Genomic DNA, 23139 nt, shown 5'->3' on the forward strand with positions numbered 1-23139 from the left:
AGCCCAAACTGACCGAGCGTTGCGGACCGACCCATTGATGGCTTAAGTTCCGACTAGGAATGCGTCTGCCTGAATTCAGCCATCGGCAAGGGATTGCGGCCGTGGAGGAATGGCGTCCGCAATGACCACGAGGTCGGGTCCTCGACGGGCCGCGGCCGTCGTGGGTCGCCGTCGCGTCTGCGTGAACGTGTCTATATACCCGTGCAGGTGGACAGCCCGCTCTGAGATACGAGGAGGCCATTGGTGTGGCCCGATGTCCACCTCCCCAACGACTGGCACCTGGATGCACGGAGGAGTTCGGTGCCGCCCGTTCCATCGGAAGGGGCGTCGCGATGCAACGACTGAGAGCTCTCCTCCCACCACATCTGCCGCAGGATCCCGCCTACGCCACGAACTCGAGGTGTGGGACACGTTCCACGAGCGGGAACACGACCCGCGATGTCGCACCACCTTGGTAGGGGACTACGAGTGGGAGCAGGACGAGGGTGTCTTGGACAAGGAGCCGTAGGTGGGCGGCGACGACGTGTGGGGGACCCACTTTGACACGTCCGACTAACTTGGCCTCCTCTCCTATGAGCGGAAGTTGGCGGCCGTCAAGCAGGAGGAGGAGCCCCCTAAGCCACCGAGCTCGATGACGACGAAGCCCTCAGGATGGCCATCCAGCAGTTCGAACTGGAGGGCCTAGCTGAATAGGGCGGCCTCGCCATGGCCCTGCGTGACTCCATGGTGGCGCTGGGATGGCCTGCCACGACGTTGGCGACTCTACCACGCCAGATGTAGCAATGGTGACGTGGCCTGCACCTGCGCATTTGCTTGGGTCGTAGGCCCTGCACGTGCACCTCATGCTTCACATCACACAATGTACTCTCCTCGGACTCCTACGCCACCATGGTTGCGGCCATCGCCAGTCATCATCTAGATCGACGACGATGAGAACGTGTAGGCGACACCGGCAAATCATTTGTATTAATCCTTTTTCATCCTTCGTAAATTATCTTTTTAATTAATCTATAAAATGTTGGTTCGCTGGGTTTACCCGACTCTCACTCAGGAGATGGATACAGCCGCATGTACATATATCCACGGGCATACCCAAACGAGCCAAAACGAACACACTCTATGTTTAAAATAGATCAACCCGCTGAAAATGCGCTAAGTAGTGCCTAGCACAGGGCTGTGGACATCCGCGCTGGCCACAGTATTACGCCGACGTGAGGCGAGACAGCGGCGCCACCTGGTGCTTTTGGCGTTCACACGCTTCCCTTCAGTGCCTTGATCATTGATGGGTCGAGGAGGTCGGGTAGGCGTCGTGTGTGTCGCCAACACGTGATGCGATCGCGACGGCGCTTACCACTGCCACTGATGTCGCTCCCAAATATATGTGGAGGCTGGCAGGGTGCGAAAGTTGGCTTATATATATTGCTTCTGCGTGTCTGGTGAAGTGGTGGCAGCTAGCTAGCTCGAGAGCTCTTGTTCATTTGGGGTTTTTTCACTCTAGCTTACTAGTGCAAGTGGGAGGAACTCCTTCGAGATGGCGGGCAGCATGGCTCCGCGAGGGGTGACCAAGGAGAGGGCGGCGGAGTACAAGGGCCACATGACGTTCGCGGTGGCCATGGCGTGCATCGTCGCTGCCATCGGCGGTTCCATCTTCGGCTATGACATCGGGATCTCCGGTACGCACCGGATGACATATGTCATTACTCCCTCTGTTTCGGAAAGGATGTCAAAATTTTATCTAAATTCAAATGTATCTATATACTACTTGTACGCCGAGTCTATCGGGAAAAGTCTTGAGATAGCAGGTTCGCCCATTTCGTAATTTTTTATTTTTTCGATAAAGATTTCCTAATTTATATATGTTGAATGATCAAGCCTTTGGTGCCTCGTGTGATCCTAACAACCATGTGCTCCCAACGCTTTTCGATCCTTAATCTCTTGCACTTTGAAAATAGTTGCCACATCCACGTCACACAATTATTTCTGTTTGGGCCACTGGCAATTTTGGTCATAGCCAATTGGTTACGTACATAGCAGCAAAAAATTCTCACAGGAACATCTGATATTTCAAAATGTTAGAGAAATATTTCACCTAACCTTTCTCAAATGTTTACAAAATTTAACTATTATTAATCCAGTCTGTAATTCCATGATCAAAAGATAGTTCGTACCAAAATCACTTACTCTCTCTGGTTCACATTCCTTATTGTTGATTAAATTGTATCAAAACATGTTTTAGTGTGTTTGTTCACTCCTTCTAGTGATAAGTTTTTTTTTGAAATGGGGGAAATATCGCCCCAGCTTCTGCATCCAAAGGATGCACACGGCTTTTTTTATTAGATTATTCACGAAACCTTACAAGAAACAATACAAAAGATCAATCTCGAAGCAACCTTACTATACCTATAGTGGGATGAAGAGGGTGACAATACACCAACTCACATCATCCAAAACTAAATGCCTTCTCAAACCGCCCAATAGCAGGTGAGAAGCACATCTAGTCAAGCAGACTCTCAGCGCACACCAACGCACACGCCACAGGTGTTGCTCCCGCCGTCTTCCTCGACTCCATCTTCAAGAGAGATCATCGCATTAACCTTGCAAGACCTGTCGTCGATGCCACCATGACGCAAGATGGCTCCACCATCCTGCACGTATACATCATCCCGCAACTGTCGTCGGTACCCTGCAGCACCATGCCACTGAGACTCACCGCCAACAATGTGGTAGATGAACACCACTCCACCGAAATCCGCCAACATCCAGCAGCTGCTCCAAAAACGATTCCCCAAGAGGTAGAACGATGCAGGGCGCGCCGCCATCGTCCGATCCGGACCTAGGGTTTTCCCCGGAGCAGCACGAGTGAGAAACCGCAGACTGCGACGACGATGCCTTCAAGAAGGTAGCGGCGCGACACGTCGCCATCATCCGCCAACTGAGGTCGGAGCACGGTGTTCACCGGCAGCCGCGCATCCCCAACTCGCCGAGTGTAGTGCCAAGACGAGCAAAGATGACGCATTCGACAAGGTAACGACGTCGACCGACGCCGCCATCATCCGCCAAGACCGAGGTCGAGGCTCAGTTTTCACCGGCCGCCATGACACCCCGGACTAGATCACCATTGCCGGAAACCTGTGTGAGATCCCATGATCCCCCACACAGGACTACCAGCCTGGCCGACCACCTCCGACGAAGAAGATGACCACCACCACCATGCCCGGGGTTGCTGCCCCAGGTTTCCTCCTGACGCGAGGGATGCCCACGATCGCCTCCCTGCCGAGGAGGCAGAGCCACGACAGGCAGATCGACACCCGCCCCGGCCCAAACGGACCAAGATTGGACCCAATCCTCGCCGCCGCCCGTCGCCTGCAGATCGACGCCATAGTCGTCGCCTCCCTGCGCCGCCGCATCAAGGAGAGGCCGGGCGGACGCCGCCGCCATGCCCTCCAGGTCGTGGGGGCGAGAGGATAGGCCGCCACCGCCACGCCGCAGGGCTTTGCCCGGCAGCGCTCCCGGCGACGGCAGCGGGGGAGGAGGGCCCTGGTGCGGCACCGCCGGCGCAGGGGGAGAGGAGGGTTAGGTCGGGGGGAGAGGAGGGTTAGGTCGGGGGAAGAGGAGTATTCTACGTACCTCTCGTTCTAGTGATAAGTAATATGGGTTAGAGGGGTTAATAGTATAACCATGAGGGAAGGCTTAAAACCAGGACGGAAGGATGAGACATGATTGAAGAATGTTGAGTGCGGGGCAAGGAAAGGGTGTGTACTGTGTAGGCGAACACGGGTGGCTAGAGAGATGAGAATGTGGGTGTGTGTCCCTAGACCCTAATGATTTTTGTGGGAGCGGGAAGGATGGTCCGATCCAAATGTAGAAAAATAACTGGAATAAGAGAATAAAAACAGTGTGATATATATCATATATCACCTCTACATGTACAAACGCACCTGATTCCCCTAGGGTACCATTGTGATGCACCGATCAGGCGCGTGTACCAACAAGACAATGCAATTCAAGCCACATCACTGGTCACTTTTGTATGGCTTGTTAAACTTTAATCCTACATTTTTGTAGTTGTAACTGTGTAAATAATGGTTCCTTGCGTGCATCAAACACCATCCTAGCAGAAATTTGAATTTGTGCAAGTGCAAAAGGTATGAGTAAGTATAGATTTAACGGCTCTCTCTAAGTTGACTGATTGAAACAGTCACAATTAAAACTGTGCATGTGGAGGCTGGCTGGATAGTGGTGAGATGTGTAACAACGCCCTCGTGTAACAATTGAGCATGGAAGGGATGCCAATGTGGCAGGTCTGGATGGGAATAGCTCCCAATTGTCCGCCCGGGTAGGTATCCAAGGGGCAAACTTCTGAAGGTGCAGGTATGAGATTTATGAAGTCATCCCTGCATACATGCACCTTCTATATATATGAAGTACAGTGACATCACAAAAAATTGGAGAGCCCCATTATTTCAGCTATGATCATACACCATTACTAGGAAAACAGCTAAGCTAGCCCTGGTTGCCCCTAGCTCCCAGACATACAAAATACACTCTCTGTTTCTGTTTCATATTAGTTGTTGTGGGATTTGATATATCTAGACACATTATGATAGATAGATCCGAATTTGCAATAACTAATATAGAATGGAGAGAGTACTAAATAGTGACCTCAATAGCCTCGTCTATCACTCATTTTAGGCTTCTAACGTAACAAGTCGCCGATCCTAGCTGCCCGACTGGCTGTCCTCCATCAGATTCCAATTCCATTCAATCACCGCAAACATTGTTGAAGAATGATTTAGTTTTAGAATGGACTATACCCTGAAAATTAAAATCCCAGCTGAGCTCTTGCAGCTCAGTGTCTGACTAATTGCACCGGTTGCTGCAGGAGTGAACACCATGGACCCGTTCCTCGAGAAGTTTTTCCCGGTGGTGTTCCGGCGAAAGAACTCCCCCACCAGGAACAACTACTGCAAGTACGATAACCAGGCCCTCTCCGCCTTCACCTCCTCGCTCTACCTCGCTGGCCAAGTCTCTACCCTCGCCGCCGCGCCGGTGACAAGGAACTACGGCCGCCGCGCCAGCATCATCTGCGGCGGCATAAGCTTCCTCATTGGCGCCGCCCTCAATGCCGCGGCCGGGAGCCTCACGATTCTTATCATCGGCCGCATCATGCTTGGCGTCGGGATCGGTTTCGGCAATCAAGTACGCTAAGTTCTTCACGTAGAGTGATTGCATGCTTCTTTAATTGCTCCTTAATTATGATGCTCTTGTTGTCCTCGTAGGCTGTGCCGCTGTACCTGTCGGAGATGGCGCCGGCGCACCTTCGGGGCGGGCTGAACATGATGTTCCAGCTCGCGACCACGCTGGGCATCTTCACGGCCAACATGATCAACTTCGGCACGCAGAAGATCAAGCCGTGGGGATGGCGCCTCTCACTCGGCCTCGCGGCCGCGCCGGCGCTGCTGATGACCATCGGCGGGATCCTCCTGCCGGAGACGCCCAACAGCCTCATCGAGCGCGGGCACGTCGAGGAGGGCCGTCGAGTGCTGGAGCTCATCCGCGGCACCGCGGAAGTCGACGCCGAGTTCACGGACATGACGGAGGCCAGCGAGCTCGCCAAAACCATCAAGCACCCGTTCCGGAGCATCCTGGAGCGGCGCAACCGGCCGCAGCTCGTGATGGCGGTGTGCATGCCAGCGTTCCAGATCCTGACGGGGATCAACTCCATACTGTTCTACGCGCCGGTGCTGTTCCAGAGCATGGGGTTCGGCGCGAGCGCGGCGCTCTACTCGTCCATGCTCACGGGCGCCGTGCTCCTGTTCTCCACGCTCATCTCCATCGCCACCGTTGACCGGCTGGGCAGGAGGAAGCTCCTCATCAGCGGCGGCATCCAGATGATCGTCTGCCAGGTGATCGTGGCGGGGATACTGGCGGCGAAGTTCGGCGCGGACAAGCAGCTGTCGCGGAGCTGCTCGATCACGGTGGTGATGGTGATCTGCCTCTTCATGCTGGCGTTCGGGTGGTCGTGGGGGCCGCTGGGGTGGACGGTGCCGAGCGAGATCTTCGCGCTGGAGACGCGGTCGGCGGGGCAGAGCATCACGGTGGCGGTGAACCTGTTCTTCACGTTCGTGATCGCGCAGGCGTTCCTGTCGCTGCTGTGCGCGTTCAAGTTCGCCATCTTCATCTTCTTCGCGTGCTGGATCGCCGTCATGACGGCCTTCGTCCATGTGTTCCTGCCGGAGACGAAGGGCGTGCCGATTGAGGAGATGGTGCTGCTCTGGAGCAAGCACAGGTTCTGGAAGAATGTAATGCCGGACATCATGCCGCTCGAGGACGGATGGGGACCCGGCGGTGGGGATAGCGCCCCTCCATATGAGAGCAACATTCACAAGTGAAGATCATATATAGCAACGAGATATGCGCACGGCCCGTGTCTCTAGATTAGGGTTGCAGAGCCGACATGTAGGTATATCAAAAGTCATCTCAAATAAAAATTGCACTAGGTTGATTTTTAGAACAACTATATGCAGGTTTATGCCAGCTCCAGCTCGCAGCCCTACTCTAGATAGTGGTTGAAGTGGCACTCATCGTGTGTAGGGTGTACACCCTATGGCGTCGAACGCTTGAATAGGTTATCCTCGACGGAAACATATGCGCGCATGTGTATACATGGTGGTACAACCTCCGCTCTATAGTAAATGTCGCAGATACACATGTACACATACACTAAAACGCCTCTACATACATGTGTATCTAGACAAATATGCAACACTTATTATGGAATGGAGGAAGTACGAGACTAAGAGCGTGGTGTAGCGATCTCCACTATTTTGTACAGGACGTGACCAAGAGTGTATAGCATATATCATATATGGGTTTTGTGCGGCTGACGTAAGCTACATGTCCCAAAGTGCTCAATCTTAGATGAAGGAGGTATGCCTAGAAAAACAATAAGTAAGTACGCCAAGTTGTGCATCGACCGAGATAGTCTATTAAGGGTTGTGCCAAAGGAACTTGTTCCCACAAGACCATGTCTCTATAGTCATGAACTCTCTCAAAGTAATGGTGTAGAGCTACAAACAAGCTTTAGATAACAAGAGAACCCTTTTCCCACTTTTGTAAGATGCTTTGGGAGAGTGGTTTGCTGGTAGATAGCATCTACACATGAGCAAATGTAATAAATGTTTCCTCATGTTTTAGGTAGGTTTACAGTGATCTTAGATATTTCAAACCAGTCATGTATTCACTTGATGATCTTAGAGGTGAGAGATGGCCAAGCCACCAACCAGTGACACACCACCAAAGATAGGGGGTGGGGCTATAGGCGGATTGTTGTTGACGGGAACATCGTCTCCCACTGAAAGATTATTCCAACTTTTTATGAGACACCAAAGTGTCAAACTCTGGCAGACTAGGGGTGTCACTGCTTTCCTAACCATCCAACCACGGATTGGTTCTCCCTATGGGTGGTATCCACATTTCAAGGTAAGTAATACTCTATAAATATCTTGTAGTATGTAAATGTCAGCAACATAATTGTGCATATTGTCATAGATTTGTATTCGTGCAATTGATGGTATAAATGTGACTCCTGGAGTACCAAGATCACAAGATGCATCATTTGGGATAGAAAGTACTTCACTATCCACATTGTGCTTGTTAAAAAGTAATGTTGAGAAGGATCAACCCATGATACAAACATTCTGAATGCCAATATAACTAGACCTAGAGGGGTAAGTGTTTATCAAGGGATGAGTGTTTGTCAAGGTAATAGTTTTTTTTTGTCATGATATCTTCTATAGAGAGGTAACACTACTGCTTGTAATGTAGCTGCACATGTTTAATTTGTATGAAAGTTCAATCGGTAGGTGCTAGATATGCATGTCAGCCTAGCTTTCTTCCACTATCCACAAGTACCAGGTACCATCTAAATGAGTACTTTTCCAGGAACTATCCACATGATTTATTCAATTTCCGACAATTGAGCCTTAGGGTCATAGGTGAGGGGGATTTTCTATATGGAAGAATATATTTAATTCCTAAATCAGAAGTCATTCCCTACACTTACCCCACTTAGGTTAAGCTTGTTTTTGCATGTTGCATTCTGCATAGCTAGATACTAGGGTATGATATTCATGAATGTGTCCCAAAAGAGGAGGATGTGTCAGTAGACACCAGTGAACAAAGCATATGGTGGCACCAAATGATAATGTTGCTTGGGCAGGCAAGACGACTGGAGGGGCTGAGGCAAAGTGGGAGTATAACACAAGAATTTAATGATAATGATGATGGTTGTAAGAATTTGATTTGGTCACACGTTTCTTTTGTGTTACATCTTATGCTATCTTAGGGTGGTAATATTTGTTAGTAAGGTCACCACTTTTGGGAAGAGTTGACCATAAACATACAATGCAAGCAATCAAATATGGTGTCATTGTATTTATCGAACCAAAATTTCTGAAGTGCAGGCAACAAACACGGGTTTGGATTGATACCTCACAGACAGCCAAATAACATGCTCAAATCTCCGTAGCGGGTCTGTCCGAGCCAAGACAAGCTGACCATCTCCTAGCTGGGAAAGTCATGCAGACAATCAACCATGGCTAAGTGTTTTACCAAGACCTAACCCAAAAGGGGTTCAATCTTGACCATCCACGAAATTCAGGTATTTATTGCGCGCCCGTCATTTGGCCTGAAATAATTAGACACATATACCACCTGCAATTTCGTCGGCCAGGCATCTGTTTCTGGTGCTCGCCTGGTTGGGGTAGCATCCTAATCTACTATCTGACCACAACGTATGCTTCAGGGCATGATAGAACCGCCCAGCTGCTGCTGCTGTTCTCTTTTAGTTTGATCGGCACATCACAACCTAACACGGCACCGAGCTGTTAATCCCGGCCAAGCAATTCAACACAATTAACATAAAGCATCCATCGTTATCCCCCTTTTGCCCATGGTGCAACTTCTGGAAGTCTGACTAAACAATCAGTGATCTACAGAACAAAGCAGAATATTTTGCTTCAGCATCAAATAAAACGCACTCAAGGGCCGATCTTTCCTTTTAGCATTAGGATGATCAATGGACAGTGTATTACTCCCTAAAAAAGGGCAGTGTATTACAGTTTGGATTATTCGGGACGACGTAATACGAGCATGTACAGCTCCATTGCTCCATTGTCCACAGACAAAAACTGGGGTCGAGTTCATTGTCAGCATTACATTATTGTTAACGTATAACGTATTGGTAGCTTGCGCTCTCACTAGTCTGTAGGTAAGAAAAAAAAGAATGTTAATCCATTTCGAGTTCAACCTGTGCAGAGAGGTGCATCGTGAAACTCGGGTCAGTGGAAGTCTGGTTGGCCGGTAGACGTGAGACAGCGGTGCCACATCCTGCTATTTGGGTTCACATGCTTCGGTGCTGTAATGACTTCCGTGATCGGGAGGAAAGCGTAATGTGTGTTGCAAATACCTGAGGTGATGCCACTGAACCCGGCGAATGCTCCATGGACCTACAGAAGTTACTCATTTGTTATGTGCAAAACAAATAACATGGATACATGCTACCAACACATATGTGAAATAGGAACACATAAGAAAAGGACATTAACTTACAGCATTTTGTCCAAGCACAGTGCACAAGATAGCATCAGATGCATTTGCACGACAGGCACGGACCATATATGTTGGATCAATGTACTTAATATCAGCTGGAACACCAATGTCCTTGAAATGCTTCTTAATCTGGGAAGTGGTACCAGTGCCATCAACACATTGAATGATATGTAAAAATTCTCCAAAAAAGTATATAAAAAAGAACTGAGTAATACTAATGCTAATCAGTAAAATTTTAAATCCAACATTACAAAGCATACTAGAAATATGAGCAGTAAAGAGATGCACATACGAAAGACAATGTGGTAATCTTAATGTGTGTTCGCTGGGTCAAAGCAGGTAAACTTTAAGCAAAGTTAGTTACAAACTGTTGCTAATGTAAACAAAAAGAGGCTCATAAATTATGCACTGGCAGCGGAAAATAACTTGTGGAATCCTGACTATGGTTTGCAGACTGATGTCAGACCAATCCAAACTAGGATGACTAACACTAACCAGTTCCATTTGTGCCAGAGCACTGCTGCAAATAAGTTCAGGCATGCAGGTCAGCAAACACTGACCAAAAGTTCTTCCATCTCTTTTAACGGAAACATGATTAGAACTGACAACCGTCTCAAAGTTTTCCAACGTCCCAGTAGATTGCGAATTGGAATGCAAACAGTTCTTTTGTAGGAGCATATATGTTTTGTCATAAGATGAAACAATGGTGGTGGTTACCATAAATAATTCATAAATAAGCACAAAGAAAGGCCCTCGATTCTAGCAAGTATAGCAGGCACCATCCCTCACAAAAGCAATACAAGGTAAAGCAGGTACCAGCTTCAGCAGAGAAGTTACCAACGATTTTAAGCACTTATCACATCTCAGATGGTAACTACAAAATACATTTGCATATGGGGTTTAATACGAACATATACCTTTTGTTGCATGTGAACACCAAAGTCACTAAGTATCACATTTCCTGATGCATCTGTCGCATTAGATTTTTGCAACAAATCCTGCAAGAACAAACCCAAGAATCAATCTCAATTTCAACTATATTTAATTAAAGTTGCAAGCGCTATCAGAACAATCAATTCAAGTAGGTATAACCTCAAGACACATACACTACATCATACCTGTCCAGCACCTTCAGCAACACAAACTACACAAAATCCCTTGGTTTTCAGTAAGTGCTCAAGGTGTGCCAAAACACCACGTTCTCCATCAAGTGTAAAAGATACCTTCACTCAGATAGTACGCTTCTATCAGTAAATGTGAATTGAAGACAAATTTAAAGATCCATCGGCTTAGTGCTTGCAGTTACACACCTCAGGTATTAAGCAGACATCAATCTGTCCACTAGAAAGAGAAGCATGCATGGCTATGAACCCAGTGCTTCTTCCCATTAATTTGACCAACCCAATTCCATGATATGCACTGCGTGCCTAAACATAATCAATATAGGAATTAACTAAAGCAAGAGTGAATTATATATCAAATTCACTTCACTTGGATTTTCCAAGCCAAAACACGCTAAGAAATGAGCAACATTAACCAACCTCTATATAGGCAGAATTGATTGCACGTTGAGCTTCTTCAACAGCTGTATCAAAACCAAAAGTCTTGTCCATGAAAAGTATATCATTATCAATTGTTTTTGGAACAGCTACAACTGAAACTTTCAGTTTTCTCTTACGACACTGCAAACATCAACAAATCATACCATGAAACACGTAGAATGTGTTCGCCAGTAGAAAAGATCTAGAAAATGTAAAGCACGGAACTGTCAGATTATTTAGTTCTAAGAAATAGTTTATCATTAAAAATCCTGATCACTGGTGTAATTTGGGCAGAGGTAAGCAAGGCAGTAAGCTGTGCAGATTAGAGAAAAAAAACATTGTTATGTTTTCTGACTTTTCTTAATACTGTTTTGTTTTTGCTCCAAAAAAAGGCTTTGTAGACTCAGGTAATAAACATGACATGACCTTGGTATACAATTATGTTGTAAGAGTTGGATTAGTACATTACGCTGTTGATGTAATAGAGCTAAATGCACCATATCAAAGCATGCCTAACAGTATATGGATAACACATTTAAGGAATAAAAAAGGAAGTTGATGTATTAACCTCCTCATGGATAGCATTAGCTCCTGCATGGCTACCATTTCCACCAATTACAAAGAGCATATCAATTCTTCTGGCCTACAAACACAGGATGATCATGAAAAATAACAATGGAGTATCAATATCATACATTTAAATCTTTCATACGCACTGTTTACCTGTATACTATCTACAATCTCACTAGTTTTAGCTCCTCCACGAGAAACACCTAGGAAACTTCCTCCAGAAAGATTTATGTTTTCCACCAAATCACGTGAAAGCTGAAAGTTGTCACCGAAATTAGATTCCACAACATAATGAGCATCCACTGCTTTACACAACCTGAAGATAGATGAGTACCAAACTACCATCCTTACCGGCATTTCTTTTAAGCCTTTTTCAAAGAATCCGCGATAACCAAACTGAATTCCGACAATATTCTTAACCCCATAGATCTCCAGGGTAAATACTATCTGGAAAATACAATTTACGTTGGTAAATGTGTCAACAACTGAAGTGAAAGGCAGATGTACACACAGAAAAATATCTTAATAAGGCATGACACCAATTTAAACTTAAAAGCATGAAATGAAGCTCGTTTGCCAGATGCGTTTTTTTATATGCCTACTGAGACACAAATCAATTCTGGTTCAAGGATACGAAATCATCTTAGATGTAGCTTCAGAAGTTTCCTGATCACCAGGTGAAGAATATCCACACAAAATGCAACAAACTATACTATGTCAACCCCTTCTTTGGTGTCTAACTGACTGGTTATTTAAAGCACAACTCTAAGCATTGCTCCTACCCCTTGAATGGTTAAACACATCAAACTTCACAAGCATAAATGCACCATACATGCCTGGATATCTGAGTAGAAACTCAAATCAGCGATACCGTGAAGAAACCAAATCCTTGAATAATATTGAAAGAACAATACCTGCCTAATGACATCGTTCAAACCAGGGCAGAGCCCTCCACAAGTAACAATGGCTGCTTTTACTTCCTCAGGTTCATAGTATATTTCCTTACGAGGCCCTGCACGATGCACCCTATAGGAAGCAGATGCCGCTGATCATCAATGTTCTGTTCTTAGAAGATAAAAAATACAAGAATATAGCAATTGATGACGACATTCAAATCTGAATTGTTCCTTCAAAGGTAATATTCATCTAATAATAAAGGAAAAACTGACACAAGCTAGCATATTTTTCATATCATGCCATGAGAAAAAGTACTCCAATCAAAAACTAACTACATCAGAGCGTACCAATGTTCCATCCAGCTACAATCAGGATCAATGCACTCAGCTCCAGCAGAAGTAGGAGAGGCATACTTGATCACCTAGAGAAACATAACATACTATGTGAGTGTAAAATAAAACCCGTGCGGGAAACGTAAAGCTTCTTTAGTTACAGATTCACATTTTAGCTGAAGCACCTACTAATGTGGTACAATTGATGTTATCCAGAGTTACACGCAACAGTTTACAAAGATAACAAATAGTTCTCAACAAAGTCAGCACATGCACATAAATGAAGATTATGCGGCCAAGTAACACCGTAATAATTCACTTACACATGGTACCACTAACTGCCTCAGTACATAGCAAAGTATCTACATTAGTTTTTCCTGAGGTACATCTTGAGACTAGTTTTGTTTTATGTATTAGTTTACAAATCCTGGGAAAACATTAAGTTCACATCATATGTTCTTCATACTGACCTTCAGAAGTGCCCGGTCATCCTTATTTACATAACCATTCCACATGTCAGGTGATGAATCGTCGGTCTCGCCCAGGGGAGTTCTGTCAGTAACAGATGCTCATAGTAAAACAAGGGAGATATTGACAGCTTTATATTCTCAGAATACAAAGCAGTTATAGACGCGAACAAGAGGAAGGAACCTGTTTTTCTTGAGCGAAAATGTAGTTAGCCTTGGCTTTAAATCAAATATATCTGTTATGTGTGGCAAGTTAAAACGGCTATCCCAATCTTCCTGATACTTTTGCCTCCAAGAAGGATCACTGAAATCCAAGTCTAACTTCCCAGAAGTAGCTCTCACATGCAGTGCTGCGGAGCCTTTCCTGCTCCTTGGCTCATTTAAGTGAGTGAAACCATACTGACAGTGATCCCTGGTTGAGTGCCCCCGCAGTTGCTGTGCGGTACAAGCACTCGTGCTTGCTTTGAATGCAATGGCCATCCCAGATAAGGACATGAAAATAACAGTGGACCCCTAATCTGCAGTAGAAATTTATGTAGGATGAATGTTTCATCCTTACTCGAGCAGGAGTAAAATGGGAATGCACAAGCAACCTAAGGGATTTGAGTGCAATATAAATAATGAGCTGATTCAGCAGAAAGGGAGAAAGAAAAAAGCAACATGTTCAAACCTACAGCACGCATCATAAGGCCATCTGAGCACACAATGACAAACAAGCACAGCACAGCACAATAAAATCGCATCAGGCAACAGCTGGGGTGGAGCTAAACATTGTCTCAAACAACATGCCCTTCCCTACAACAATAAATTCACACGGACAGCAGCAATGCAAAGTTCCAACCAGCAATACTCCGTACCGATCGACCCACACACACCATGTGGTGGAGGCATATGATGGAGGTACATTATGTTTTTTTTTCCTTTTGCGAAATAATATGGAGGTACATTGTGTCAGAAACTACGGTACCACCTACCAACAAATTCCGAAGTTCAAAACGCCTACACAACCACCCGAATGAATGAGCTATACGGTACCGAGAAATCGTATCCCCCCTCCTCACAGAAAATAAAGCGAAACACGAACAGAATCGGATGCGCCGCTAGGACAACGCCGGCACCCTCCCTGAACATTTCGAGCCGACCGAGCGCACACGCCGATGTCGGGCAACCGAATTGCGCGCCCCAACCGATGTCGAGACGAGACGGCCGCGATTGGGGAGGCAGCGAGCGAGAGCGGGGCCGGGATCCACCCGATGGAGGAGGGGCAAGGGATGGCGGATTCGGAGATGAGCGTCGGCTTACCTGCGGCCACGGGTAGGGACGGCGAGATGGAGGAATCGGGGGGATCGCGGCGCTCCTCTGCTGCTTCTCCTCCGGCCTCCGGAGCCGCTATTCCAGCACCAGTTGGCGTCGTCGATTGATTTGGGCGCGGCGGAGAATCAGATGGGGTGGCGGAGGAGGAGGCCGGTGTACGGTGTACCAGGTGGCGGAGGAGGAGGCTCGGTGGGCTGGGTGTATTGACCGGAGCGGAAGCCGGGGCACCGGATTGGACGCGGTTTCGTCGGGTCTCGTCTCGGGCACTGCGGCCGAGAACACGGGCGGGTCCACGAGACGTCGGATCGAGACCCCAACGCCAGAGAGAATGACACTTTTTTTTTTTTTGAAAGCCGAATGACACATTTTTACTCGTGGCATCAGCCGTTCGATCAACCGAACACAAAGAACGGTCGGTTGGATTAGAAGGGCACATCAGTCTCTCTTACTCCTCCACACTGCAACTGTGTTTAGGGTAGGTACAACCAAGTTCGTTTGTTTGGTAGCCCGCCAATCGGCGGAGCGACATTGGGTTACCTCATCGCCGGGTAGCTTCACCTTCTCGTTGTCCTCCGGTAACATTTTGGCCGTTCTCAAAGTCATGAGGCCCTTTGGCAGAAGGTGGAATTCCCCCCGTCGTCAGCTCTCCTCGTCGTGACGACGCTTGAGGAGGGGCCCGGTGCCCTTCGCCTTTCCCATGAACGCAAGCGAGGAGTTCTTGCTAGGCCTAAACGGGTGTCCAAAGTCTGGGTATCTAGCGACAACAGCGATGAGCGTTGGAAGAAGATGAACAGTGACAGTAAGAAGGAATGAGAGGCATCGTTGCCCCCCTTTCCTTGTCTTTTATAGCATCACTATGGCCATTCAGCACCGTCTGGTCTACTTCATCACTGTGTTCCTCGCATCCATAACGACACGTGGTGACACAGGGAGTGAACCATCACGCCCCATTTACTTCGTCCGTGCGAGGATCGAGGGGACTGATGTCGTGCTTCGATTCTCGCGCGTGTGCGCAACCTAAATTACCTGACATGCTAGTCAAGATTCTCTGCAGGGGCCACCTTGACGCGTCCCTTCAGCTGCTCAGAGTAGCGCTCGAGTACGTTGTGACATCATCCATGATGACAACTAAGCTAAGCTTCTTTGTCAGGTCCTCCAACAAAGCCGATAGAAATTATTCGCACTTAGTGCACGGTCCAAGTTGAGCACCATCTTGGATGACTACGTCACTTGACGTCATGGAAAAACAAGCCTATGCATGGTTACAGGTAACTGAACATAGCATCGGGGGCTACTTCCATCGGGAGCGATGGCCTCGTAGCCGATAATAAACAACCGCACATCTTGTATGTTGCATCGATTCCGTCCACAACGTCGACTCCTGGTTCCTTACAATTATTTCTCATCACAACTGATATATCGTCGAGTGTAAGAGACTATATCTCCTTGACTGCCCTCAATTGCATTCGCTGAGAAAACATATATGGTTGCCATCTTTGCAACGTGAAGACAAAACATGTATATCAAATCTACGGGTCTAGCAGCCACATCGGTTGTGATCTACCATGCATGCGGCATGATGAAAAAACCCGCCTGACGTGTTGGGTATTAACACACATGCTAGAGTTCGATTCGCCGCCATGAGTTGAACTATCCAAGCATATACTGGGTTCAAGTAACTCAAGCTTGAAGTAGGTTAGCCTTGTTTTCTCCCAAGAGCAATTAACTAATCCCAATCCATCAAGAGCACCAAAAATGCGTTAAACTATCATCCCTATGACTATTAAACAACTAAAAACATGCGATACGCTGACCTGATACACTTCCAGGTCAACAGAATCGCCTTGTATAACTATCGACTACGATTGCACGCTACGTGACCTATGACTTGGAATACCTACTCGAGTCTATGACTCGGCTAGACACTTGGGAGCTATTAACGTGGGCATGACCCTTCGGGTGTCCATTATTAATATCCTTGGTGCTACAGAACCAGATTCCCACCTAATGACCTGCTAAGGACCACGAAGCCCAAGATGATTTGTCAACTATGAAGCATTCAAGGCCTATGTTTCTAACATGCAGAATAAGAACGGGGCAAGACATGGAACCCTAGAGTTCACCTTCAACTTCTAACCGACCCGGACACGATACATGCGACCTAGCCTCCTATGAGACCTAGCCTCCTATATCAAGAGGGACCGAACCTATGTAAACGTCGCCTTCTTCTTGCTTGTTAGCCAAATAATATGCCAACACACCTTTTTTCCTAAAACTTAAGTTCATCAACCACATGCATTGCATGGAGACCCTACATAAGTCTGGAACAACGAGATGAAGCTATCCGTCCAAGAAAATTTCAAGCCATTGCTTGTGTGTGATAAATTTGACAAAATTCGTCTAAAATAAGTCAAAAATTAAACACAAAATTAAGAATATAATGCTATCGGAACTCGAAACCCATTACGGGTATGAAATCACATCGTCTATTTCATCTTTTTGTGTGGAGTTTATCTCAAACAAAAACATTTTTTTGACAAGAAAACACATCACTTCATTAATTAAATAATATCAATACAAATTGTTCACTGGATGCAATTCGGAATAGAATTAAAAAAAACTCACAAAGAGAGTGAAAGGACGAGATGTCGCCTAGAGGGCGGTGAATAGGCGTTTGAAAAACTCTTACGAATTTGGCTTCTATGAATGCAGAATTAAACTAACGTTTATTTTACAAGCACAAACCCTAAATATGCTAGACTCAACTAAGTGCAATAACAACAACTACAGCTAAACAAGATAGGCACAATATATATATGAACAACAAGTGATAGCAAGATATAATAAGTACTTCAAGCTCAATGGCAATCACAAAGGAAAGTAAACTCGGGTATAGAAATAACCGAGGCACGCGGAGACGAAGATGTATTCCCTTGTTCCCTTCCTTTGCAATAAGGTACGTCACGTTTGGAGAGGTGGAGATTCCACGAAGGAATTCCCAATGTCACGAAGGCTCGCCTTCTTCTCCGAGCCGATTCCACGAAGGATAATGGCCATTTCCTTATGGATAGCTTTTCCTCCACTCCGGAGATGGCAAGCTCCAAAACCACTTCACAAGCTGCACGAAGGAGAAGCCCGGGCCCCTTCACAATCTTCCACGAAGAGGTCACCGGGACACCAATCAAGCCAACTAGGAGGTCACCCTCCAAGAGTAACAAGCCCACGATCTATCACTCGAACTAATCATGCTGGAGAGCTCAACACTATGTAATGATGCAAAGCAAGAACACCAAAGGTGTTCAAATCCTTCGCACTCAAATCCCGCCAAAGCAACAAATGCTAGGATGAAATTAGAGAGAAAGAACAATGGAGGAAATCAACAAATGATTCCAATATCTAGATCTTAAGAGTTCCCCTCACTTAGAGGAGGAATGGATTGGAGGAGGTTGTACATCTAGATATTCTCTTTTAAATCCCCCAAGAATATGCAAGAATCATAGGATGGAAGGGAGAGGAAGAAAGCTCAAGAGGTTCAACAATGGTGGTAAAAAACGTGCTTAAGAACCCTAGAAAACTGTTGGGAAGAAACCCCTTTATAGCTAAAAGAAATATGACCGTTTGGGGCAAATCTGAGAGATTTCGGGCAGCCTGGTGGGAGGGCCGACACGCCGGCCGTGGCACCGGGCAGCCCGGTGGGAGAGCCGGTCATGCCGGGCGTGGCACCGGACGAGACGGTGCAGCGCCTGGTGCCGCCGGGCCAAGCGCTGGACCGGCACTGGTTGAGCGTCTAAGTCCCCTGGATCGTGGGATCCAGTCTGTGTCGGGCCAGTCGGTGAGCCAGCCGGCGCCGCCGGGCGTGGTGCCGGGTGGGACGGTGGGACAGCCGGGAGAGGCACCGGGCCAGCAGGAAAACATGTTTTACAAAAAATCATGATAACTTTTGCGTCCGGACTTCGATTTACATGAAACCAATTTTGTTGAAAATATTGAGATCCCTCACAGAATATTTTTAGATGATTTTAGAGAGGGAGACTCCCAACGTCAAGAGACGGTAAAGATGTCGAAACTCGAAAGCGCAATAAAAGATGCATGCGGATTCCGTTTTCGATGAACTTGGGCTTGTTGTAAAGCTAGCAACAAGCTCAAGATCCTCACACAGAGAAACATCAAGAGGCAGCAAGATTTATGGAATGCAAAGCATGCAAAGGGTTGTGCTCCCTAAGACGATATGATCAAGTTACCCAACCGAAAGCCCCTCTTAATTGATAGTGCGGCTATCTATCCTATAATCCGGTCTCCCAACAACCACATTCAAGCCGAAAAGCCTCACTAGATTATTATTGCTTCGCGAAGACACATAATTTGCTCCCCCATACGCCACTATGGGATAACTTCATTAAGCACATCTTCACATTTCCATTATCACCAAATGGACGGCAAGCTTCAAGCATATTATCCTCTTGAGATGTTCAACTTGAACTTGCCCAACTCAACCTTGATGACGCTCACCACTTGATGTCATCTTCTCATGAGCTATATAAGATCTCACTTTTAATGCATGCCCATGGAAAGATATCTAACCCACATAGACAACACAAGGGCACATATATGATGGGTTAGTTCATAAAGCATAATTGACAAGGCTTACCATACCACATGACTTCACGTGGCACATTCTTCATGCTTCATGTGTTGACCAAACTTGAATATATTCTTCACTCTTTATATTGGTCAACCTTGTATCTTCTCATGCTCAATCATACTATCTTGAGGTGTATAAAGAACTCTTCATTTGTTTGCATGCTCTAAATTTTAATCAACCATAGCTCAACTCATGAGACTATCATGACACCGACTTAGAACCATATATTGAATTCTTCACTTGGAATCAAGCACTCAAGATCTTGATAATTCATTGCTTAACATATAAGCTAGAGCATGGCTAATGTTGAGTTCCACATAAAAATTCTATCTTCATTTCTTCTTCTTGATCATATCACATATATATCTTCAAATCTGTGATCGTGATGCCAATACTCAAGGTATATCTTTTATTTTCATGGCATCCATACTTGAATCCAACACATGGACTACAAGTAGTACCTATGGAATATTCCTTCATATAAACTCAATGAAAACATTACTCCATAGGGGTTATCATCAATTACCAAAACCACACATAGGGACAATGTTGAGGCATTAAAACAGGATTTTACTAACACATGTGTTGCCTCCGCTTCACATGAATAAACGAAGGTGAAGAAAAAACCATTGCCAAACACTTGATGTTGGACACGAGAATGCCCACATATGACCGGTCATGTAAATTATAAATGATTACATAAAGAAGAGAGAAAATGGCACGATCCAGCCACTCTTGAGGTCCGTGTTGTGGAGACGAGTGACTTACTTTTTTCTTTGCACAAATCATTGACTCTAGGGTAATTGGTTGCAAGGAGCTCTAATTAACAGATTATATAATTAAACAACATGCTTGCACTTGACAACCACCATACCCTTTGCACCTGGCATGCAGCCAATTGGTACCAAGATTCATCACATCTTTTTATGTAATAACAATGAGAAAAAGTTAAAATATCAATATATGTGTAACAAACTGGAGCAACACAATGTTTAAATTTTCTGGAGGCGGTGCAAAATAAAACCGCATCCAGTCCTTGTTTAAAAATTGGATAGCCTATTGTTCATAGGGTATTTGAGCAAGTACTAGTGTATAGAATTTTTTGAGGCAGTGGAAAATAAAATCCCCCTCGGGTTGATCGAGGGGCTGTTAGAAAATGCACCCATCTAGAGATTTTAAGGCGGGCCGCGTATCTTGCTGAGTACGTGTGCCTAGACGATCAACTATTTCACCCGACTCTAAAGAATGGGTTTTTAGAGGTGGTCCAATAAAAACCGACCGTGTGCATACTTTTGAAGCGGCCTGGGATACCGTCTGCAAAAAAATATTTTATCAGCTATTCAGCTACTACCGCCGGGAGACGGAATGAATAGCTGCCGCCATCACATGGTGGGGAACCGCCTCTGATGGTCCTAGTAATAAAAAGTTATTCAGATTTTAGTTTCTAAATATGAGTTTTTGGCATATAGAAATATTTTATAAATTTATGCCCTACCATTCTGCTTTGTCTTGGCGGGACAATACTCTGATTTTAGCACCCAAACTAGTCCAGCTTGCTCCTGGATTTTGATTTTTGTTGGTATGCGAGGTTCACACGCCAAGGCTAACATATCATTATAGCTCCTTCAAAACAGTTAGCTTTGTGCAACAAAAGATTTGAATCACTGCTTTCTGCAACAACAATCTCAGGAGTTGTTGGTTTGTGCAATTTTCTCTAAAGAAGATGGACGGAGAGGTGAACCACCACGCTTAGGTCCCTTGTTTACCGGTTTTGCTAGTTCTCAACAAAGTTCATGCTCAAGTTTTACAAGGTTTGATTTCATCATGATTTGTGCATATAAGTTGCAAGTTTAGTTGCAACTGTTTTTTTATTAAGTGAGGTTACAACTGAGATTTTTTCAATTGTAAGTAGAGATGCAACTAAATAATTGCTCCAAACCGTTAAATTTGCTTCATGATTCATCATGGTCATAAGTTATAATATGAGTTAGAAGTGATATTTGATGATATCATCAGACTGAGAAGAAGGTTAGTTCTGGAGAACTAGCCACATAGCCTAATATGAGTTAGTGATATTTGATGATATCATACATCCGATTGAGAAGAACGTTAGTTCCGGAGAACTAGCCAATCATGTGAGTTCGGCCATAAGAAAAATTGGTTGATTCCGTTGTTCCTATCGGGTTGTTTCTGATGTATTTCGCCCATTTACCAATCATCCGGGCACGCCCCTAGTCGGTGTGGTTGCGCAACATGAATGCCGCGACAAAGCTGCGGTGGCGGCAGCTTGGATCCAGCACTGGTGGCCCAAACTGACCCGACAGATAGGTACATAGGCAGGGATGGGAGTAGGTGGTGGTGCCGGAGAATCCAGGCTTATTTGATTCAAAGGATTTAAAAAAAAATCTTGTAGGACTTTACCCATAGAAGTTTGTTTGATTCAAAGGATTAAACCCTCCCAAATTCTTATGGATTGTTTTCTCATAGTACAATGTTATAAGATTTCTAAGAAGAGGTTAAACCTTTTGGAAAAATTCCTATACGTGTATGACAACTATGCTATGCATTCAATTTCTATAGAAACTAGCAAAAATGCCCGTGCGTTGCATCGGGAAAAAAATGCGAACACAATAAATCGCAAAAACATCTTTTATGCTTGTAAATTTACTCCCTAACACATAGTAGAAGCTTGCAAAAGAAAATTCAGAAGCCATGGAAGATGCAATACTTATGCCCACTATTTTTTGTCTATATATTTGGGCAATTTTGAATTTTAATAATGTTGGACAACTCGAACTACTGTCTTTTTTTCTTGTGTGGTCTTGTCAGAGCTCGCCTGCCAAGGCTACGATATGTATTGTCCTTGATATTTTACATGGTCGAGTTTATGCTCTCCTCCTGGATATCCCTCTCACATTTACATAGATGACCTTGGCCGATCAAACTTTAAATTGTTTGGCATTTAACAAAAATAATTGCGAAAGACATTGAACAAAATTTGTAACACTGTTTTGAGAAATGGATGGAGTGTTAATAAGAATTGGAGAATTACAACAATAGCCCTATAATAAGCATTGTATCGACCAACTGTTCTCGTTAAACCACCATGCAGTAGGATAAAAATAAATATAAAGCACCACTCTCATTAAACCTATTCAGAAGCATCCACTACCTACAGCCGTATGTTGCCGGAAGAACACAACTGCCGTCCTTTGCTGAAACTTAGGAGACGACATGCATGAGGATGATCTAGACATTAGACTTGGGTTATACTATATCCGATCAAATTAACTTTCAAAGAGGAACATACAAATTATAATCTGAACTACAGTATGTGGTATGATCCAATAGATAAAGGTGGAACATAGGTTTTTTTGTTGACTCATGCATTGAACATCTGATGAACTGATATTGAGAGAGCCGATAGTAAGTGGTGCTTTGAAGGCTGCTACAGTCGGGCGATTGTGGTGGCTTTGCTTTCTTGTTATGTTTGACACGAAACGCTTCAGCATGCCCAGAAGGCATGGGAGGAGCTTCTTTCCCATTGTTTTCCCATTGTTGATGATTTTCACTTGATTAGATATATATAGCATAATGCACGTGCGTTGCTACGAATTTTAATATAATTTGTCAAAACGGTTTACATTATGTAACTGAGGTAGTACACTCTTTTTGTTTATAAATGATAATGTACTACGTTGATCCAACTGTTGTCTCACGTCAAACCAAGCGTACATGCGTAATCTCAATTGATGGGAGTCTGA

The 23139-nt window shown here is 45.3% G+C and overlaps 2 protein-coding genes across 2 annotated transcripts; one reads left to right on the forward strand and one right to left on the reverse strand.

Moving 5' to 3' along the window:
* The first annotated feature begins 1457 nt into the window (after positions 1 to 1457).
* Positions 1458 to 6837, forward strand: LOC127301589 (sugar transport protein 7). Its single transcript, XM_051331859.2, has 3 exons — positions 1458 to 1673; positions 4883 to 5199; positions 5280 to 6837. Exons 1-3 carry the CDS (start codon positions 1532 to 1534, stop codon positions 6390 to 6392), a joined length of 1572 nt encoding a protein of 523 aa, XP_051187819.1. The 5' UTR covers positions 1458 to 1531; the 3' UTR covers positions 6393 to 6837.
* A 2194-nt stretch (positions 6838 to 9031) lies between these two features.
* LOC127301588 (ATP-dependent 6-phosphofructokinase 5, chloroplastic) lies at positions 9032 to 15001 on the reverse strand. Its single transcript, XM_051331858.1, has 14 exons — positions 14722 to 15001; positions 13604 to 13937; positions 13423 to 13504; positions 12968 to 13041; positions 12638 to 12749; positions 12075 to 12170; positions 11877 to 11978; positions 11722 to 11796; positions 11154 to 11294; positions 10923 to 11039; positions 10731 to 10835; positions 10530 to 10610; positions 9613 to 9741; positions 9032 to 9509 (listed from the first exon to the last, which is right to left on the reverse strand). The coding sequence occupies exons 2-14, from the start codon at positions 13912 to 13914 to the stop codon at positions 9342 to 9344; spliced, it is 1593 nt and encodes a 530-aa protein (XP_051187818.1). The 5' UTR covers positions 13915 to 13937; positions 14722 to 15001; the 3' UTR covers positions 9032 to 9341.
* Between the last annotated feature and the right edge of the window lie 8138 nt (positions 15002 to 23139).

This window comes from Lolium perenne, chromosome 5 (assembly GCF_019359855.2).
Source record: "Lolium perenne isolate Kyuss_39 chromosome 5, Kyuss_2.0, whole genome shotgun sequence".
In the NCBI taxonomy this organism is placed as follows: Eukaryota; Viridiplantae; Streptophyta; class Magnoliopsida; order Poales; family Poaceae; genus Lolium; species Lolium perenne.